Here is a 19962-nt window from a genome sequence, read left to right on the forward strand (position 1 = left end):
GACGTGACAGTTGTGATTTCTTAACGATGTTTATATATTTTTGAGAGAAAGAGAGAGAGCACAAGGGAGGGGCAGAGAGAGAGAGAGAGGGAGACCGAGGATCCCAAGCAGGCTCTGCACTGACAGGAGACAGTCCGACGCGGGGCTCAAACTCACGAACCGTGAGATCATGACCTGAGCCGAAGTCGGACGCTTCACTGACTGAGCCACCCAGGCACTCCCCGTAGTTGTGTTTTAAAGAAAAAACTCGGCTAGGTGCTAAAACAAACAAACTCAGAGGCAAGGGATAGGTGTTTCGACAGATATTTCATTGCACATTTTTGTACCATGTGAACCCACACGGGACTCTGGGCATAACTTAGTTGAGGAGTGATGTGTATTTTATCGGATCTAAGTGATAGTACTGGCCTCTCCGTACCTTTTTCATATTGCATTTGATTATTCTAAATCTTGCATATTTGATGCTGGTGGGGGTATTTTAGAAATCTGGTTTTTTCTTCAGCTGCAGATAATGATGCAGATCTTCAAATTTACGTTGTGAGACTCTTGATCTGTTCAGTTGCTAACTCCCAAGTTCTGGGCACTCTCTTCCGCCGTTAGCCCGGGTCCCCTGTCACTGCGCTTTACTGCAAACCGGTGGCTCTCAGATTCCTCCTCTCCATGGGCTGGCCTGCGTCTGTGCTCACAGTTGGTTTCCGCTGACAGAGCACGGGGCCCCGGGGGCAGATCCGCTCCACAGCCCGGGGACCCCTGGGCCTCCCTTATCCTCTCACAGGCACTTCCCTTACTGCTGCAGCTCCCGCGGGGATATAGGACCTCGCAGGTCTGCACCAAGAGGCCTTGCTGGCTGATGCTGGCCTAACGCCCCGCTGGGCCAGGCACCCAGGGAGGCTGGCGCTCAGGGAAAGACAGGGCTCTGCCTGAGTGTTAGCTGCTTCCGAGTTCACACCTGAGCTGCCTGGCTCAGCTTCCCTGCCATGGGATGCCTACCTGTCTAGGGGGTGGGAGGTTTTAGCCTTCAAAGGGCTGTTGCACCAGGCCCTGCCGTGCACCAGGCCCTGTGCAAATCAGGTGAGATTCAGCAGAGCAAGTTATGTAGCAAGTTACCTAGCGACAAAGAGCAGGCGCTGCCTTATATTTAAAAGTAAGCTCTCCCTGCGATTTCCCCGCCTCCCTGCTACCCAGAGTTCCCTTGGATGGTGAATAGGCATATAGGACACTGCCGATCAGCCTCCGCGACCCAGTAGCCTGAGCGTGTTTCCCACCACATTTGTAGAGTGGCCTGGTACTGGATTGTCTGGGGTATGCGCCCTGCCTCTCACTTCCAGCGGCCGAGAACACGTAACGGGACGTAACTAGACAACGAGGTCGTGTTAGCTATCAGGCATTGCATTTTACGACTTGCAAAGAGCAGAGCACGCCCACCCCCGCGCCTTGCTTTTCTGGTGAGCTTCCTTCCGTGTCACCCCTGATGTCCTCTAACCTTTGATTTAACTCTTCTTGCTTCAGGGGTCAGGTTTTTTACAACCAAAACAAATTGCAATGCAACAGATTTTAATACTTGACTCAGGCCAGTGTAAAGTTCTAATGATAAGCCAAAGCCAGTACCTTAATCGGGTCAGCAGAACTAAGCACAGCAAGGTAACCATGTCTTATCATGGCCTCTACTATTAAATACATGTCCAACGGGCACCTGGGTGGCTCAGTTGGTTGAGCATCTGACTTTGGCCCAGGTCATGATCTCACAGTTTGTGAGTTTGAGTCCCACAGCAGGCTCTCTGCTGTCAGCGCAGAGCCCGCTAAGATCCTCTGTTCCCCCTCTCTCTTCCCCTCCCCCACTCATGCTCTCTCTCAAAAATAAACATTTAAAAAACAACGCAACATACATACATACATGTCCAAGAGTTTAGTCTTGATTAATTTAATCATGAAAGAAAAAAATTGATAAACACCTTTGAGAAGACAGCACGTCGCCAGAAACCAGTGTTGGCCTGGCCGCCAGGACCTCTGGCTGTCAGACCTTCCCAATGACCATGACTCTGGGCTAGCAGTTTCACCTCTGGGTGGGGATGGGAGGTCTCTGTTTTCCCATCTATGAAATAGGAACAGTTTCTGCCCACTCCTGCCTTGTAGGGATGCTCCAAACACAGGAATGAAGGAAAGCCCTTCAACTTTTTTGAGGGGAGGATATTGCATACGTGCAAAGTGGAGTTTATATTTTTACGGGGAAATAATTTTATCTTAAATAAGATAAATCCAGATATATACTGACTTGCTTATGCACGCTTAAAAAAACATGTACCAAAATAGATCATTCTTTTTTTTTTTTATTTTTTTAACGTTTATTTATTTTTGAGACAGAGAGAGACAGAGCATGAACGGGGGAGGGTTAGAGAGAGGGAGACACAGAATCTGAAACAGGCTCCAGGCTCTGAGCTGTCAGCACAGAGCCCGACGCGGGGCTCGAACTCAAGGACCGTGAGATCATGACCTGAGCCGAAGTCAGACGCTTAACCAACCAAGCCACCCAGGCGCCCCAGATCATTCTTTTTTTTAACATATTTTTTAAGTTTTTTAAAATTAATTTTGAGAGAGAGAGAGAGCGCAAGTGGGGAGGGGCAGAGAGAGAGAGAGAGAGAGAGAGAGAGAATCCCAAGCAGTCTCCACACCGGTGCAGGGCTCGAACTCACGAACTGCAAGATCATGACCTGAGCTAAAACCAAGAGGCGGACCACCTAATTGACTGAGCCACTCAGGCGCCCCCAAAATAGATCATTCTTAACAAAGTGTAGCAATTTATACTTGAGCAAGACTGAAACACGTACTCCTGTTTTCCTTACGGAGGAGATTGTTCTAAGTAATCTTTCCTGTGGTATATGCCAATAATCTTTTTTGCCTCGTACTTTCCTATTAATTCTCATCTGGCATCCCTGCATAACTTGTGATTTTTTTTTCCATCCAGGTTGTGTGTCTATTTGTGTATTAGAAATGACGCGTTCCTATGTCTCTGGCAACCGTTCGGCCCTAGGGTAACTACAAACTACCTTTGTAGTTTCTCGTCGAAGTGGTTTGTGAGAGCGTTCTGCCGCCTCTAGTTTTAGCATATGTGCTGCCGAAGCGAGCACATCGTTCTGCCGCTGCTGAAAGACACCTGTACAGTGTTGCCAGTTGGCACTCAAGAGGCATTGCCGTCGAAGCCTCTTTCTGAGCCGACGGCCGAGTTCCCGAGCAGCCTCGCGGTGTCTCCCGAGATACCTTGAGGAGAGGGCCCGGCTCGTGCTGACTTCTCCACCTTCCATTCCATTTTGTTCAGTCAAACACGTGTTTTGCCGGGCACCCTCTATGTCCTGTTCACTGCTGGAGGACCGGGGCTTCCACAATGAACTAGAAACGCTTTCGCTGCTTTAGGGCAAGCGTCTGTTCTTCTTCCATCGAGGAAGGATTGGCAGCAAAGTGTGATGGGCTTTAGGAGAGAGAGTGGCAGTCTCTCCCACAGGGGAGGCGGGACCCTCCCTCCCTGAGGGAGGAAGAGTGGAGGGCCTTCCAGAACAGGAGCCCTTGCCTCTGGGATATGAGGGACAGGTCAGCGTTAGACAAAAGGGAAGGGCACTGGCGGCACAGGGACCAGCATGAGCTAAAACCGGACAAAGAGAGGGACCAAGAGGAATCCGTAGATGGGAGCCCCAAGGGTGAGCACAGCAAAAATGGCTGGCAGTCAAGAGTTCTAAGCAGGAAAAAAGAGCGACTGGCCTGAGCAGCTCTGCTCCTTCTAAAAAGCCCACGCTATCTGCGGAAGCGATCATGTCCTCTCCTGCCACCCCACACGCACAAGGTGGCGGGGCGGGGAGGGGAAGAGGGGTGCCCAGGTACGAGACCTCCATATATACGGGCATACAGAGCAAGCCCCCCAGTATACAATTAACAGAAAAACAACTAAGTGGGAACTTATTAAGAGGGCTTTCCCGTGCTTTTAAAAAATGACTTCCATATTTTGAATTGTAAGGCAAAGAGATAATTGAGCTACTCTTAAGAAACCTACCACGATCGTTGCTGACAGCCGTATGGTTGGCTCGTTTCAAGATAATGAGGTCATTAAGAGAAAAATTGATAGTGCAGCTTAATATTCTTGGTTGATATTTCGTTTCTAGTCTTCCTGACATTCTTAACACGCAGCAAGACACTTCCTGGTGAGCAGAACATAAGAATGGAAGTCACCTCTCTCCCCACACCTCGTGCACGCAAATGTTCTGAACTTCTGAAGCGTGCGGCATTATCCCAGGACGAATTGCCTTTATTTCTTTTTTTCCCCTATTAACTATGGCATCCTTATCTTGAAATATAGACCCTCTCCTGTGAGCTCTTGGTGATTAGATAGCCGAGCTGCTTCATTTATTCATCATCTAGGCATCTTGCTCTGTTCCTTCTGTTCCCTATTTTTAGACCTAAAAGGACCATTTCACGATACCCAGTTTTATTAATTCAACCATAGAAAGCAGTAGTTATCAGACCAAACTGATGTTTCCATCGTTGCTTCGGGGAAGGCTTCTCGCCAGAGGAGATAAACACTCCAAACTCAGCAGAAATTTCAGGCCAGTTGGGATCTGTGAGGGTTTCCACTAGACCGCTCCCTCATACAGTCTTTGAACCGCTTAAACATTTGGTCCGGACACATGTCTTCCAACTGGACTACCTGGAGAATTGAGTCAAAAATGATCTTGGCCTAAAAGATGCCCTTCTTTGTTGTGATGATTTAGGAGGACTTTTACTATTTGTGTACTGCCATCGAATGTGTCCATTCCCGGTTGTCGAACTAACCGAGAGAATGATAATTTTTGACAAATGTCAGCCTTTCCGCATGAACGGCATCTCCTCAGGTGCGGCTTAGATCCACACGCTGAAAGACCGTGACAGACAATTCAATTCATCTTCCCCTTGCCCCCACTGTTTGTTTGCAAGGGTTTTGGGGGGCTTGAGGGGGCAGTAACTTTCCAACCTGTGCCCCCCCCCCGCCACCGCCACTCAACTCCCAACTTGTGTCTTGCAGGGAAGACATGAGGAAGTTACGTGTCAGAGCAAGGTGCTGTCAGAATAGTCCAAGCGAATTACAGGCTAGATCAGTACGCTAAACCATTTCAAACTACCACGTCTCAGAGCCCTTTTTTCACGAGATTCTTCATTTCTCATTCATGACTCCCTCGCCCTCCTTCACTTCTTCTGTTTCCTTATTTATCGCAGATGCTGGCTCCCACGCCAACACTAACTCACAAAAGCAAAATATTTAAAAATAAATCAATCACTCAAGAAGCAGGCAGGGTGTGATGTTCGAGGAGCAGCGTTTTGGACACTTTCTCTCTTCCCTTAAAGAAGCCTTAATTACTGGCGTGAACAAAGGCTGCCCTCTGATGGCACTATTTAACAAAACAAATCCAGCCTTACTAATTCCATAATTCCGTCTGGTTTCCACAGCTTGTTTCTGAATGTTGACTTGGTTTTCGCTGTCATTGGCAAAACCACCCACTTTCAGGCCGTGCCCTGCAAATCTTTTGTAACGGTGACAGAAAGCTCCACCTTTGAAGAGGGCTTCCGGGTAACAGCTGAGATCAGCAGCTGCTGAACGCTGTCTTTCCCTCCTGAAGCTTGATTTCATCCTGTTGGAACACCGCTGGACTAATCTTGGGAAAATGGCGCTCTCTTCTCACTTTCCCCTTCCCCTGAGCGGATGGCGCTGGTCAGGGGACACATAAGCCCACGTGCTTTGTTGGCCCGTCGGAGATTAGTGTCCTCGGGACTTTTCCCTGAGCCCGCCTCACTGCCTGCTACGAACAACCTTCCCTCTTGTGGAGTCCCCTTGGCTCCAAGCAGGAGCCCTCACTCCAGTGTCCCAGCCGGCCCTCCCTTCACCCACATTTGTCCCCACTCAGCATCCCCCTCTCTTCCCTCAGGACACACCACAGAGCCGAGGAGGCTCAGTCTTCTCTGCTTGTGTTTCGTGAAGTGACGTCCTCTCCCTGGCGGCGGGGACCAAAGTGCCCCCGTCTCGGGTTTGGGAGGATACTTGGTGGCCCTTTGGCCCCATTCCAATGAAGGACCAGCAAATAAGCATCCCTCCCTCCCTCCTCCTGTGGGCAGCTCCTCAGCCTGCCCCCCAAACAATCACAGCCTTTTCCATGATGGCCTTTCTGTCACTTCAAAGTGTCTCTTCCCCAGGGATCAAAGCCGGGCTTCTAGCCACGGGGTACTTACCATCTTTGAATGTTAGGTAACAGCACAGGGGATAACCCCTACTTTTAGGCCAGAGGTGAGAAGAAGATACACTTTCAGTAGAATGGAAATTGCCAGCGGCCAAGTGGAGGGTCACACAGAGCTCGGGTTTGGGATGAGGAGAATGTTCTGGGGATGGCTGTATACGTAAAATGTTTCCGTTATGTTTGTTTTACCATAATTTAAACAAACACAAAAAAAGGAAGACATACTTTCAAAAAAATGTTCCCAGCCCTAGCAAACTCTACCATAATGGGAGGACAACACAATCTTAATTCCCCAGAACAACTGGGGTCATAAGTCTTGCTGTTTACTATGTGCAGTAATATTCTAGGCAGAATATCACCAGCAAGTTGATGAAAGTATGCCTAAAATTCTTGCCCACCTGCTTTGCTTTGCGTAGCTATTGGGGAGGTGGCTAATGCTGCGGGTTGACTGATTAAGGCAGCAGTGGGGGGCAGATACGGAAGAACATCCTCAGAATGAGATATTTAGGAATTCATGGGAAAAAAGTGAGAGCCATGCAGTTATCATTTCTCGAGAATTACATTCTGCCTTGGGTCTTCATCTTCTCATCAAAACACAAAACTGAAAAGAATATGGTAAATTTGCAGAGGGTCGGAAGGAGACCCACAGGGGGTGATTGAAGAGTTGATACATATGGTGTATGAACAGAAGTCAAAGAGTGGAAACGCCTGCTATTTTAGGATGACTTAAAAGAGAGCTTCACATATGCAGTAGCTGTTGTGGTGACCAAGGGACAAGAGCGTGGGTTGTTAAGTGAAAAACAAAATATGGCCTGCCTCCTCTGCTCTAGGATGTTTGCACAATGCAGAGCCTTTCCTCAGTTGTGGTCAGCACAATTTTTTAGAGCTTCATAAAGGCCAAATTAGTAGTACAGATTAAAAAATAAAAGGAAATAAGTCTGAAGACAACTGCCAAAGGAATTTTCAAGAAGAAACATGCACAAAAGAATTTACAGGATTTAAAATTGAAGCCGAAGAGGCTAAAAGTTGTAAAAACAAACAAACCAACGAAAACAAACAAACAAACAAAAACACCGGCCACAAACAAAAAGAGAAGCTAATTCTTTATGTCGAGGGGATGAACAAAAGGAAGTCTGGATAAAAGAAGACTGGGAATTTTGGCTGGTATACCAAAGACCTCAGGGGTCAGGTTGGCCAATAGGATGGACTTCACCGGGAGGCTCTGGAAGTCTTCTCTTCAGGGTTGAAAACGTAAGGCAGAGTGTTGCGTGGCCTGAGATTGGGTGGGCGTGCAAAGCCTTCTGTTTCTGGCACAGATCAGCAGCCCTACGTTCAGGAGACTGGGAGACCTTCTAAGGGTGACCAGGAATTCTGATTAGGACCAAACATTGCAGGAGAAGGAGAAACTCATCTCGAGAGAGGATGGGTTGAGGGGGGGAAACTTGTTTCCCTGGGAAGCGTGGGTGGTATTCTGGCCTCTTTGGTGTAACTGACGTGCCACCCCAGTTTTACCAGTTTGGGGGGAGCTCTGTCCTAGACAAAGGACCGGGCTGGCAGCCTGAAACCATTATTACTGTTGACTTCTGGAATGGGGGAGATCTCTATCAGATGTCTCTCTACAGTTAGAAATTTCGAGAGAGTGGCTATTATATTATCTGATACTTAATAAATTCCTAAACCATCTAAAACTTCTGTTTTGGAAAGTTATCCTGGAAACCTTGCATTGGGCTGCCGCGTGCAACTCAGAGCACGTCACCCACGTCCAAGAAGCCTTGTCAGTCTGCAGCCTTCGGGGGGAGATGGCAGCGGCCAGACTGAGGGCCCTCTCACAGTGGGAAGCCGTGCCTTGCTTCACAGGATTGGGCACTTCTGCTAATTCGCGGTAACAGTCATTCTTCACATGAAGACAGACTACAGTTGAGGTTTCTGGAAAGCCTGATGCAATTGCGGAGGGCCTCCCGGCATTCACATCTGGGACGCATGCTTTGTCTTCCTAACCCGTAGCTTTATTACTTTAGTTGCTGCTTATCGTAGGTACGAAACTCAATTTAATTAAAAAGAGGAAGATACCTCCAGGACGATAGGGGTGAGCTGGTTTGGCACAGCTGACTTGTGAGATGAGTTGGTTCCCATGCGCCTCCAGCTGCGTGAACGTCACCTTGTGTCCATACGAGACTCGTATTGGCACGGCTAACCCTGCTTACCTTTCCCGTGGGGAGTGGTCAAGGGGTCCAGAGTATCATTCACGCAGCCTGGTGCCTGAAAGTCCACCACTAGACAGTCATTTCTTTTCGTACCTTTGGATTCCTCTTTCTGAAGCTTCTCGTTAAAAATGCAAATAGATGGGGGCCCCTGCGTGGCTCGGTCAGTTAAGCGTCTGACTTTGACCCAGGTCATGATCTCAGGGTTCGTGGGTTCGAACCCCATATTGGGCTCTGTGCTGACAGCTTGGAGCCTGGAGCCTGCTTCAGATTCTGTGTCTCCCTCTCTCTGCCCCTCCCCTGCTCGCGCTCTGTCTCTGTCTCTGTCTCTCTCAAAAATAAACATTACAAATTTTTTTTTAAATAATAAAAAAATAAAAATAAAAATGCAAATGGGGCGCCTGGATGGCTCAGTCGGTTGAGCATCCGACTTCGGCTCAGGTCACGATCTCACGGCTCGTGAGTTCGAGCCCCGCGTCGGGCTCTGTGCTGACAGCTCAGGACCTGGAGCCTGCTTCAGGTCCTGTGTCTCCCTCTCTCTCTGTCCCTCCCCTGCTTGCACTCTGTCTCTCTCTGTCCCTCACAAATGAATAAATGTTAAAAACATTTTTTAGATAAAAATACAAATAGACCTAGGACCTTATGTGAGTTAATACACGACAAAAGATGGGTGACCTGGTATGTCGACTTTCATCTATAGCAGAGGCCTGTGATATCAGCAGAAGCCTGTAAACTTAGAAGCATACACCCAGGCATTCAAGTCTTCACTGGCTGAGCACCTACTGTGTGGCTCACACTGTGCTAAGTGGCATCGTTGCCGGCTCCAGGAGCGTAGGCTGACGGGAGAGGCAGACCTACACGGACAGTGCCGGACAGAAGGACGGACACGGGATGGGGCAGAACTGCTGAAGGATGTGACTGTGATTCTGGGCTGGCTTTTGCAAGGTGACAGAGTCTGCCAGCCGGGGAGTCCTGAGACGGGGTCTCGTCAGTTTGTTTTCTCTGTGCTCCTTCTGACCCCTGATGGAATGTCCAGGCATCCTCATCAGAAGGCCACAGGGTCACAGGGTAAAAGGACCCTGAGGGTCTGCCTGCGGGTCCCCAGAAGGTCCCCAGAGCGAGACCTGTGCCCAGAGCCTGGAGTGTTCTCCCAGGCTCCCCAGGGCCATTGTGTGCAGGCCGGTCAAAGAAAAAGGGGAGAAGCCTTAAGAAAAACTCAGCCAACCTGATCGTTTTGCCTCAGGGAGGCCTTGCCCTCAGGCCAGCGTTCAGAGCATTTACCCAATACCTTTGTGGAAGGCATTAAAATGAAACACCTAGATACTCGTTTTATTTTTATCTAAAACCACCTGCCTCCATTTGAGGATAATTACATAGATTTTTGTTGTGCTCATAATGCCCCCTTACGTTATTACTTTTCTCAACTCTGGAATCTTCTTTCCATGGTTCAGAGCACAGATTCTGGAGCCAGACCTGCCTGGGTTCACATCCCGGCTCAGCCACAAATTACTCACCCCCTCCCTGCCCCAGGTGCCGATGGGGACGGTTGTGGTTCCTACTCCATGGAGACGTTGTGAGTCTTCTGTGAGGTGTTCACGAAAGGCTTACAAGAAGGTGATTTAATAAATGTTGAGTGTGTTTAATAAACGTTGGCTAATGTCACCCACTTCCTGCAGAGCACCTGCCCTGAGACTGTTGGAATCAGAACATAGAAGAAGCACCATCTCACCCAGCGAGGCAATCGGGATTGATCACACGTTCCATGAGGGGCAGCCACCTGCCAGTGTGTCTGTGCCAGACTCTGGGAATACAAAACCCACCACCGCGTGCCCCCACCCTCAGGGACCCACAGCCCAGGGAGAAAACGAGACCATGTCCACACCTCCCTGCTGACAAATCCAGTCGTTTGCATGGTGCTGGCCAGGAATAGCCCTCTCCACCCCAGCAGGTCCCCGCACACACACTTCCCACACATAATAAAGTGCCGATCAGGAACCCCTGCTCGCTGATTGAATTCTTCACTGGTACCTTAGCAGACTGGGTCCTCTAATGACAATATATGAGCTAGAGGGGAAACGGAGTCTAAGTGGGCTTTGTTGTCCTCCAGAAGTGATGGGTCGTAACCAGCTCCATGTTTGTGTGCATGTGTTAGGTTTGGAGGAGACCAGCCCGTCTACATCAACATCATTAGAGACCCCGTCAACCGGTTTTTATCTAACTATTTTTTCCGTCGATTTGGAGACTGGAGAGGGGAACAGAACCACATGATCCGCACCCCCAGCATGAGGCAGGAGGAACGCTACCTGGTAAGTCCTGTGGCATCTAAGAGTGGCCCACCCCGCCCTGGGCGAGCCCCTGGAGGCCGGGGAGCTCTCCCTCCCCACCCTGGCTGTCCCGTGGCACTTCTGTGGCACCTTCCTCAGGGAGGAAGTTTTTGCCCGTGAAAAGCTGATTGTCCCAGATGACCCAGATCCTGATGAGCATCTTCTCAAATGACTTTCTAGTCTGGTTTTTCCTGGTTTGTCTTTCGCACTAAATCCCAGGGGAATCCCTAGGGAAACCTGATGGGTGTTACTGTCATTTAGACGTGTTTGGAATCTCTCTTGAAGGGCACAACGTGCTTCCCGTGGCAGTCCTATGAGAGAGGGGTGTCTTCAGATGAGACCCTGTGGTTCCTTAAAGGATGTGGGCACAACCGTGACTGTTTACAGGTCGTCCAATGTCAAGTCCGGGTTCTTGCCCACCAGAGCACAACAGAATTAGGCTGTCTCAGCAAAAACTGCTCTTTCTGGACCTTGTTTGGGGACCCTCAGCTCCATGGGGATGTTAATTGTGACCCCAGTAATTGTTTCCATAGGGCAGAGTTGGGAACAAAAAGGGAGGGCCAGCAACAGAGTTAGAGTGCATTTGTCACCTGTTTGTGACCTAGATCAACAAAAGCTTGTCGGGCAGCCGAGATCTGGTGGTAAAGAAGGGGAAATCCTGGTCTGTGTGTCTCAGGGAGGCTGTTGGGGTCACCCAGACCCATCCTGGGCTGTTGGGCACAGCAGAAGGAGAAGAGAGTAATGAGAAGGTCAGTACAAGTCTGTTCCCAGGGTGGGAGAGTGACCCAGAGCCTGTGTCCCCTGCTGTCAAGGCCACAGAGCATCCTTAGAGCTGAAGTGTCATTACCCACAATTCCAGCCAATGCCCAAGCTTCTCTTTCCTCATTTAATTTTTAAAAGTGTAATGAAAGTTCGTGTTTGGAGGATGGGAGTATCTTGCGTGATGTCACTTTCACGTGTTACAATCCACAAGCAGAGTTGAGAAAATGGAGTTGTATCTTATCTGCTGTGAAACAACGCATTCATAGATGGGCCAAGACCAGAAACTAAGCCCGGTTACCATTCAGGATTTACTCAACCACCTAATGCTTTAGTGAAATATTTTTAAAATGGCTTTTACTTTAAAAAAAAAAATTTAGTGGCAGAAACTCTCATCTTTTCCTTGAAACTGCATGTTATAACCATGGCTATATATTTTTTATTCAGTGACAAGTACATCTTCAGAGGATAGAACCACTTACTAGCAATACAGGCGGGCTGGGTCTGAGGACCCAGAGTGGGGGACAGTCCCACAGAATCAGCCAGGAGGCTCCTTGGCTTCACACAGGATGGAAATCATACCCAACCCAGCAGGAGGCAAAAGCAGGGTTGACTGAAGATATATACCGAAAGAGATAGAGATGGAGTGTCCAGGAGATTTGGAAACGAGAAGAGGGAGTCTGGCCTTTGCTTGGGATCTGCGGTTTTTATTGGTGATTAGGGTCGGGTGTGTGTCCTCTCAAACATACAGGAGCGGGTCAGAACAAGACAGGGTCCACACGTCCTTCATAAGTCGCTCGTTCCCTGAAGCCAGGGGTCTTGGCGTGCAGATATCTAGTGTCTGTGGTCTGGAACAGGCACATGATACCTCTGCCCAGTCATTCCTTAGATATCATCTGTTGTGCTGGAAAACTCCAAAGATATCATCATCTCTCTATCCCTTAGAAAGGGGGCATACGTTAAGGTAAGGCATGTGCAGAGTAGGGTGCAGATCCCAGCAAGAAGAGAAGCAGGAAAAGAAGCCAAGGGGAGAAAGAAACAGCCTTTGCTTTCATGGGGTCTCTTTGATTTCCCGGTCTCATTAGAGGAGTAATGTCTATTTGGATTATTGTGGTTTGCGTTGGCTCTTGGTTACCATTTATATGTTCTTTTGAAAATGATGGGGCATATTCAATTTAATCAAAGAATATTACGGTTCCTGACCCGATCCTGATACTAAGAAAGTTAGAACCAAGTTATAGCTGATGATCTTGAAAAACCAAAGATCTGGAAGTGAGTTTTATGAATCCCGCTCTTCAAACGTTAATGTAGGTAATAGCTAAAGTCGCAGTCCGTCAGAAGGTGAAAAGTGATTTTGGAAAAACACGGAAGTGGAGGGGCAGCCTTGGGGATCCAGAATGCCAGAGGGGGTGGGGACCGGCTGGGATGTCAGTGAGGGGGTGAGGAAGACAGTGAGGACGTGGCATCGGAGGGACTGTCAGAGTAGAAGATGGAAGTCGGTAAGTTGGTCAGCGAGGGGCACACAGCTCCACCTGGAGGGGCATCCAGACAAAGGCCTGCAGTGGGCACACGTGTGGTTCATTCAGAGATCAGCGGGGAGAACGGTGTGGCTGGTGGAGAGTGGGGCGTGGGGACAGGAAAGTGGCAGGAGGAAAATTCGGAGAGGTAAGGGTGGGAGAGAACAGATCGTAGAAAGCCCCATGAGTGACGCCAGTTTCTCTAAGTGAGCTGGGAAGTAACCCGAATGACCCCAAGTCAAACCCACCTTCCTCAGTGCTCTTTCTCTGGAGTCTCCATGGGAAGGCTGAGCCCTTCTCCCAGCGGGGATGTGTCATACCATCAGCCTGCAAACACCCTCAGCAGGCTTCTCCCACCTTTCTAGGAGTCAGGGCCTCCCTCCTGCGCTAGACCTGTATCTGGCCAATCCCTGCAAGTCTCACAGGCTCTTCCCACTCAAAGTTTCCACAGGGCTCTATTGAGAATGGAGTTTGTGGGATGGTGACCCCACAGTTATGCAGTGCACAGGCTATACAGCTGTACAGGGAGGTCTTGATGTTCTTCCTCTGTGCTCTCAGAAAGTTCCGTGCTGGTGATACCATTTCTCTGGGTGATATAATGTCTTAACTTCTGCCCTCCAACAGCCTATAAGCTCTTTGAGGACCAGATAGGATCAAAGTTCCATCTGTGTCCCTGGCACGCAGAAGAGGGGCTGAAATACTGGAGGCCTAAATAGCATTCTACTTACTAAATAACAAACACATTATTAATATGGAAGCTGAGAGCAATTCTCTAGGTTTTTCTACCCTGTCACGTTTTTGCCATCCTGTGAATCATTGCACATAACGTAGTCTGCACGTATTCACACAGTTAAGTTGTAATCATTTGCCAGAGAGGTTGTAAACAGGAGAGAAAAAAAAAAATCATGGTTTAGATTTAAAAAAAACAAACAAACCCATAAAGTGTTGAAAGTTGGTAGTCAAAGCTAATCTTATGCTGCCTTTATGGTGTGATTTGAGAGATTCTGGGGAACTTTCCCCGCCTGGAATTCTACCCTTAGAGATTTGCAGGGGCCTCCTTTCCAAATGGAAGCTCTGTGTCCTGGGAAGGGCCTGTGTCCGATGAGCTCATGTCATTCCTTGGCAGGGCCCCAGCAGGAGAGCACTGGGCTCCCCAAAGCAGCAGAGGGAGAAATCAGGGTAGCAAGGAATAGAGAGGGGGCCCCACGGGACATGTGACTCCTTCGTGACCTGGCCCCAGCCTGACCCAGTTAGAAGACTCTTTTCTTGTTCAAAGGATAGTTTGTTTATTTGGAAGAAGATGGTCTATCCCCCCCCCCCCCTTTTTTTAATAGCTGAAACTTTTCATTTCATCTCCTTGGACCCATTAAACCCTTGAAATAAAACTGTCCCCTTTCAGAGCCTGCCCTCATTTTGGCAAGCCTGGGTGGTCAGTTGTTTGACTCAAAAGAGGGTGTTGTGTCTCCGTGGGGTGTAGGGCAGCTGTGAGGAGACCGCTGTCCCTGGAGGGGACGCACAGGATGCACCCACACCCGAGAAGGAGGCAGGCGTGGCCGTGTGACGAGACCTCTCCCTGAACACTGCACGCACGCGGAGTCATGGGAGCTGGCCCCAAATGGGTCCACTGATGTACCCACATTATTCCAGATCTCAGCACTCCAAAGTCACTTGCTTTATCCAGTTGCCAAAACTCAGGCAGTTCTGCTCCTGGCCCCGAGCCTCACAGAGCTGCTTAGCATACAGCTGAGAGAGGGCCAGGGCCTCTGAGCCTGCCCCGGTTGGGGGGGGGGGGGGGGGGGCGTGAAATAATATCATCTTGTGATGCTGGTTTGGAAGAAAATGGAAAAGGGTAAAGGGATCATAGGATTTGCAGGGTCCCTGGAGGTCATGGGGAGACTCTTGTTTCACAGGGGGTAGGAACGGGGTCTGGGTCTGAGGGTGGGTCAGAGGCCCCACCAGAAGGAGAAGCCGGGCCCCCAACTCCACAATTGTATCATTTGATCATTTGGACCTTATGTTTTACTTCCTGCATGTTAAAGGAAGAAGAGGACTGGGCTGGGCCAAGTTCTGTGCTTTCTGAGCAAAATCATTTTGTCTGACGCATCTTTACAAAGACAACAGCTGTTATAACCTTTTCTTTCTTCCCAAATTTTCTAGCATCTTATAGCTATTTCCCATATTTTCTGGAAACAGTTAGATTTTCTAGAAGTTTCTATGTCTTTCCAAACCATGCTTCCCTTGTATTCACACACACAAAAATAATTTTAAAATAACTTCTTGCTTGGGGCACCTGGGTGCCTCAGTCGGTTGGGCGTCCGACTTCGGCTCAGGTCATGTTCTCATGGTTCGTGGTTCGAACCCCGCGTCAGGCTCTGTGTTGACAGCTCAGAGCCTGGAGCCTGCTTCCGATTCTGTGTCTCCCTCTCTCTGGCCCTCCCCTGCTCACTCTCTGTCTCACTCTCTCTTTCAAAAATAAATGAACATTAAAAAAATGTTCTTGCTAGAACGAATACAAATTCAACATAGAGCAGCCACGCCGTGAAAAGGCCGTTCCCTTCGGCTCATATCTCTTTGTCCAGACCCAGACACTGGGCCGCCCAACGCACAGGTTCCTCCTTTCTCTTTTGCTTTTAGACTCATAAGGTGGGATAGAGCTGAGCCCAGGCACACTTGGATACATCCCAGCGCATGAGACTCTTCTCCAGCTGGAGTCCAGGCTCCTTTTATTTCCAGGGCAGGGAGGTCCCTGGCACCCAGAACGTAGCTAATGAAAGAATGAATGGCCGCTAATGAAAAGCAACTGTTGTGATTTACAAGCGAGGGAGAGCATCTCATGCCTGCAGAAGCCACTCCCTTTTCCAGTTGCTGAATTTCCCTGCAAATGGATTTCTTGCCCTGGCATTTCCACTCCGTTCGTTATGTATACGTGTGCCATTTCTGCCTGCTGTTTGCCTAAAACTTGGCTGTAGAAAGGTTCATGGTCGAATGTTCTGCAGGGATACCACTTCGTAGTTTCAAACTCCAAAAAATGTCAGGTTGGCCTCCTTACCCAAGCTTACTGCACGTTCACCGGAGGACCCTTCCACTAGACGACCCTCCATTTGAAGAACAGGGAGAGAAGCAGACGTTCCCAGGGAGAAAACGCCTCTGTGATACTGTTTATTCGCCTTGGCTGTAAAGCGTGGAAAGTAATGCATGTTTAGAAAAAAAAAAGATGCATAATTTACAGCTTCTTAATTCATAAAGAATTCAGTGAATCATGTTGGCCCCGTTGGATTCTGGAGAAGTCTGAAAACTGGCCAGCGTCAGCAAAGGTTTTGCAGAGAGCTATGCATTTTAATCTGCTTGAAAGTTTTGGACTCTAAACGTCCTTTAGCTTTGGAAATGTATATATGAAATACTCATTTCTGGAAATTTCCACTCTGCCCTGACCAGCTGAGGCTGTCTTGTGATCGAAACCTCGGGCTTTGCCTCCGTCTTTATTAAGCGTCATCTTCTTAAAGAAAGAAAACAAATATGGGATTTGGATGGTCTGCTCTTTCGGTATTTCAGTAAATATCTATGTTTTCTGAATTTTGGAAAGTAAAAAAGTAATACTCTGTCTCCGACTAGTTCAGATTTGGCTTATGATTGCAGGCTGAGACAACAGCCTACCTAGCTGGGTGACCCAGCCGGTGAGTTAGCCTCCGTGAACCTTACTTTTCTCATCTGTACGATGGGGATATTTTACCTCCCTTGCCTGTATCACAGAGTTGTTGGGAGAATAAGTGAGACATTCTACACAGAAGTACTCTGAAAGCTAAGAGTTTCCAGAAATGGTTTCGGCATTAATGCTTTCACCCACTGGCTGCATGTGACCTGTAGAGACTATTGCTCCTACGGACAGGAGCTGCTGTTCCCCTGTAGCCCAGGCCACGCTGGGCCATGTCCTGAAGCGTGAGGTCCACCTCCGCCACGATCTCACATGGCCCCACCAGGCCCCTTCCCCTGGGAATTTGTTTCTAAGGAAACTGCTTCTCTCTGTGTTCCCAGCAGCTGGAGGCGCGTTTTGATCCCGGCCCACTGGCATATATTTGTCCCTGTTTATTTGCTTGGAAACCTAAGCAGCTGTAGGCACAGGGCTGTAAAGTCACGGAAACAGCACACTGTCGGCTTCCAAGGAGTGGGGAGAAAAGGTGAGCCGGGGCCGAAATGCTCCCTCATGCCGCGCAGAGGTGCGGAGGACGAAAGAGCCCTGACTCGAGAGAAACATTTTTGGAATCCATTTGTCAAAAGTGGTCACGGGCATCGCTAGAACCAAAGACCACTTCTGGGGTTTAGCAGCACCCGGAGCGGCCCCGGAAGCTTCTGGCAAACAGAGAAGATGATGGCACAGGAGGGGGAGGGGCAGGAGAGTCGAAAACAAGAAGGGGTCTCGGAGAAAAGGCTGGCTAGGTGCCTTGTGAGGGAAGAACGGAGAACCTCCAGCCACTGGTCAGGATGCCACCAAATAGCCACAGCCTTGCAACTGGTGGGTCGCAGGTTAGTGTGCCCTCCTCACATTTGCTCATTCACCTTCCAGCATCCTCCTACACCTCTGCGTGTAGGTATTAGGTCCCACCCCTCGACCCCCTTTTATGGGCTCCAAAGGGGAGCCCAGACAGGCTACATGGATAGGGTCAAACTCCAAATGTGAGGAAGTCGTATTAGGCCCTATGAGTTACAAGGAGCTCAGATCCCCTCAGGTTACCTCAGGTTACAGGGGCCGGGGGAGCAGAAACGTGGGGACAATGATGAGGACGTGTCCAGGAATGAGGACAGAAGGACCACAACTGCCGGCAAAGACCAGAACATGCCACGCAGAGCACAGCCCATGAGGAGGACAGGGAGCAGAGCGAAGCCCAGCATCAAGGCGGGACACCAGACGTGGCTCGGAATCGGAGCCAGGTCTGGCCACCAAATTACGTTGGCACCGGGCCGCCCAGGGGTCCCCAGCTCCCTATTCTGCGATTCTGTCCTTGACACGCTTCAGCCACTCGCCCTCCTCTCGCCTTCTTCAGTGGCCTCGTCTGCTGCTCCCACAGTGGTGCCCGGTATTTCTCTTTGGCTCACATTCAAGGCCCTGAGTGACCCTGATTTGTCCAGTTGGTCAGTCTGTCCAGCTGCCTCATCGGTCGTGTTTGGCTGCCCCTGAGACACGTCCCCTCTCTGCTCTGGTCGAGGGGGTAGGCAGACGGGTGGGACAGGATGGAGCATCCCGTACGCGCAGGGCCTGTGTTAGCTTCCCGTTGCCGCTGTGACGGTCGACCGCGCGCGTAGTGGCTTCGACGACAGAAATTTCTGCCGTTGCATTTGTGTAGGTGAGAAGTGTAGCACAGAACACCAAGGTGTCGGCAAAGCCGCCTTCCATTTTGGGGGTTCAAAGCGAAGACCCCTTTCCTCGTTCATTCGGGGAAGGCAGAATCCATGCCCTGTGCTGGCAGGATTGAGATCCCATTTTCTTCCTGGTGCTCCCGTGAGCACCATTCCCATTGTCTAGAGGCGCCTACGTTCCTTGAAATGTGGTCCCCTTTTCCAAAGCACCTAGTGACTTGAGCCCCTTACCTGCTACAGATCTCTCCTCCTTCTTCCATCTCATCCCTTTAACCCAGCTGAGGAGGGATCTACACTTGGAGGGTTCGTGTGATTAGATCGCACTCACCCAGATAATCCGGAATATTCTCGGTCTCAAGGACTGTAACCTTCATCACACCAGCAGGATCCCTTTTGCCACATAAGATACCGTATTCACGGGTACCAGGAATTAGGGTGTGGACATCTTCAAGGCCCACTATTCTGCCTGCCACAGCGTCACCTAGGACTGCAGGTCCTAAAGAGACTGGAGGCGATGTGAGCGTGACAGGCACTTGACCCGTCCCGTCCATAGGTGGGGGCCCTCATCTGCTTTCCACTGTGGCATGGCACCAAACTACGGCTACCCTGCTTCTGGTCTTCAAAACCAAGAGTACAGTCCTCCATTTTGGGTTTTCTCCTTAACACTAATGACGCATCCATCCAGTCATCATTCATTTATTCAATAAACACCGGTAGTCCTTTCTGTACGTCAGGCACGATAATAGAAACTGGAGATAAAACATAGAGCAAAAATAGACTCAACGTCTATCCTCATGGAGCTCAGAGTCCTATAAGCGAGACAGGCAGTAATCCCCACCGCACAAATGCATGTGCGATAGTAACTGTATCACATCCTACAGTGCAGAGACAGGGCACTGTCCAGGCATAGGATGAGGCAGTTGGCAAGTGGGAGGTCAGAGACGTGATGGTTGAAGTAAGATCTGAAGGGAAAGAGGAGAAGGAAGAACATCCAGATGTAGGGAACAGCATGTGCAAAGTTCCGGTGGCAGGAGGGAGCACAGTGAGCCGAGGGGGAGAACGAGGGAGGCTGGAGCAGAGAGATCAGAAGGAGGACAGAAAAAGCTGAGTCCGGTAATGTGGGCAGGCAGAGGTCAGGCCCTGTTAAAGAGCACTGGGGAGACACTCAGGATTTAAAGCACGGGAGGCATATGTACATGGAATCCTGAAACTTTTACATTTTGAAAAAAATTAGCTAACGAAATACAGAAGGACTCCAAGTATGTGCATAGACCAGTTAGTTCAAGGCTAAATGCAGAGATCCAAGTGGGAGATAAATGAAGAAGCAAGTGTTTATGGAGCATTGACCATACACAAGGAGCAGCTCCAGTTTGGGGCAGGGGTGGTGATGGGGGAGCATTTACAAACAAGTGTAAAACACCCCACTGTCCTAGTTGTTAACAGCCCGGCTAGCAACGGAAGAACCAAACTTGAAAAGCTCACCACCAACAAGGAGAGAGGTCATAGCTCAGTGCAGCAGCACAGAAATTGTCATTGGCTGGGACACGTTTAATTAGCAAAA

The 19962-nt window shown here is 49.4% G+C and overlaps 1 protein-coding gene across 2 annotated transcripts in view; it reads left to right on the forward strand.

Annotated features, from left to right (window-relative positions):
- Positions 1-19962, forward strand: part of UST (uronyl 2-sulfotransferase) — a 301922-nt gene that overhangs the window by 185377 nt on the left and 96583 nt on the right. For both annotated transcript variants that reach the window (XM_042987293.1, XM_042987294.1), the window contains one exon: positions 10602-10755. In XM_042987293.1, coding sequence (XP_042843227.1) covers positions 10602-10755 — 154 coding nt within the window. The remainder of the gene's footprint in view (positions 1-10601; positions 10756-19962) is intronic.

The sequence above is a fragment of the Panthera tigris genome, chromosome B2 (genome assembly GCF_018350195.1).
Source record: "Panthera tigris isolate Pti1 chromosome B2, P.tigris_Pti1_mat1.1, whole genome shotgun sequence".
In the NCBI taxonomy this organism is placed as follows: Eukaryota; Metazoa; Chordata; class Mammalia; order Carnivora; family Felidae; genus Panthera; species Panthera tigris.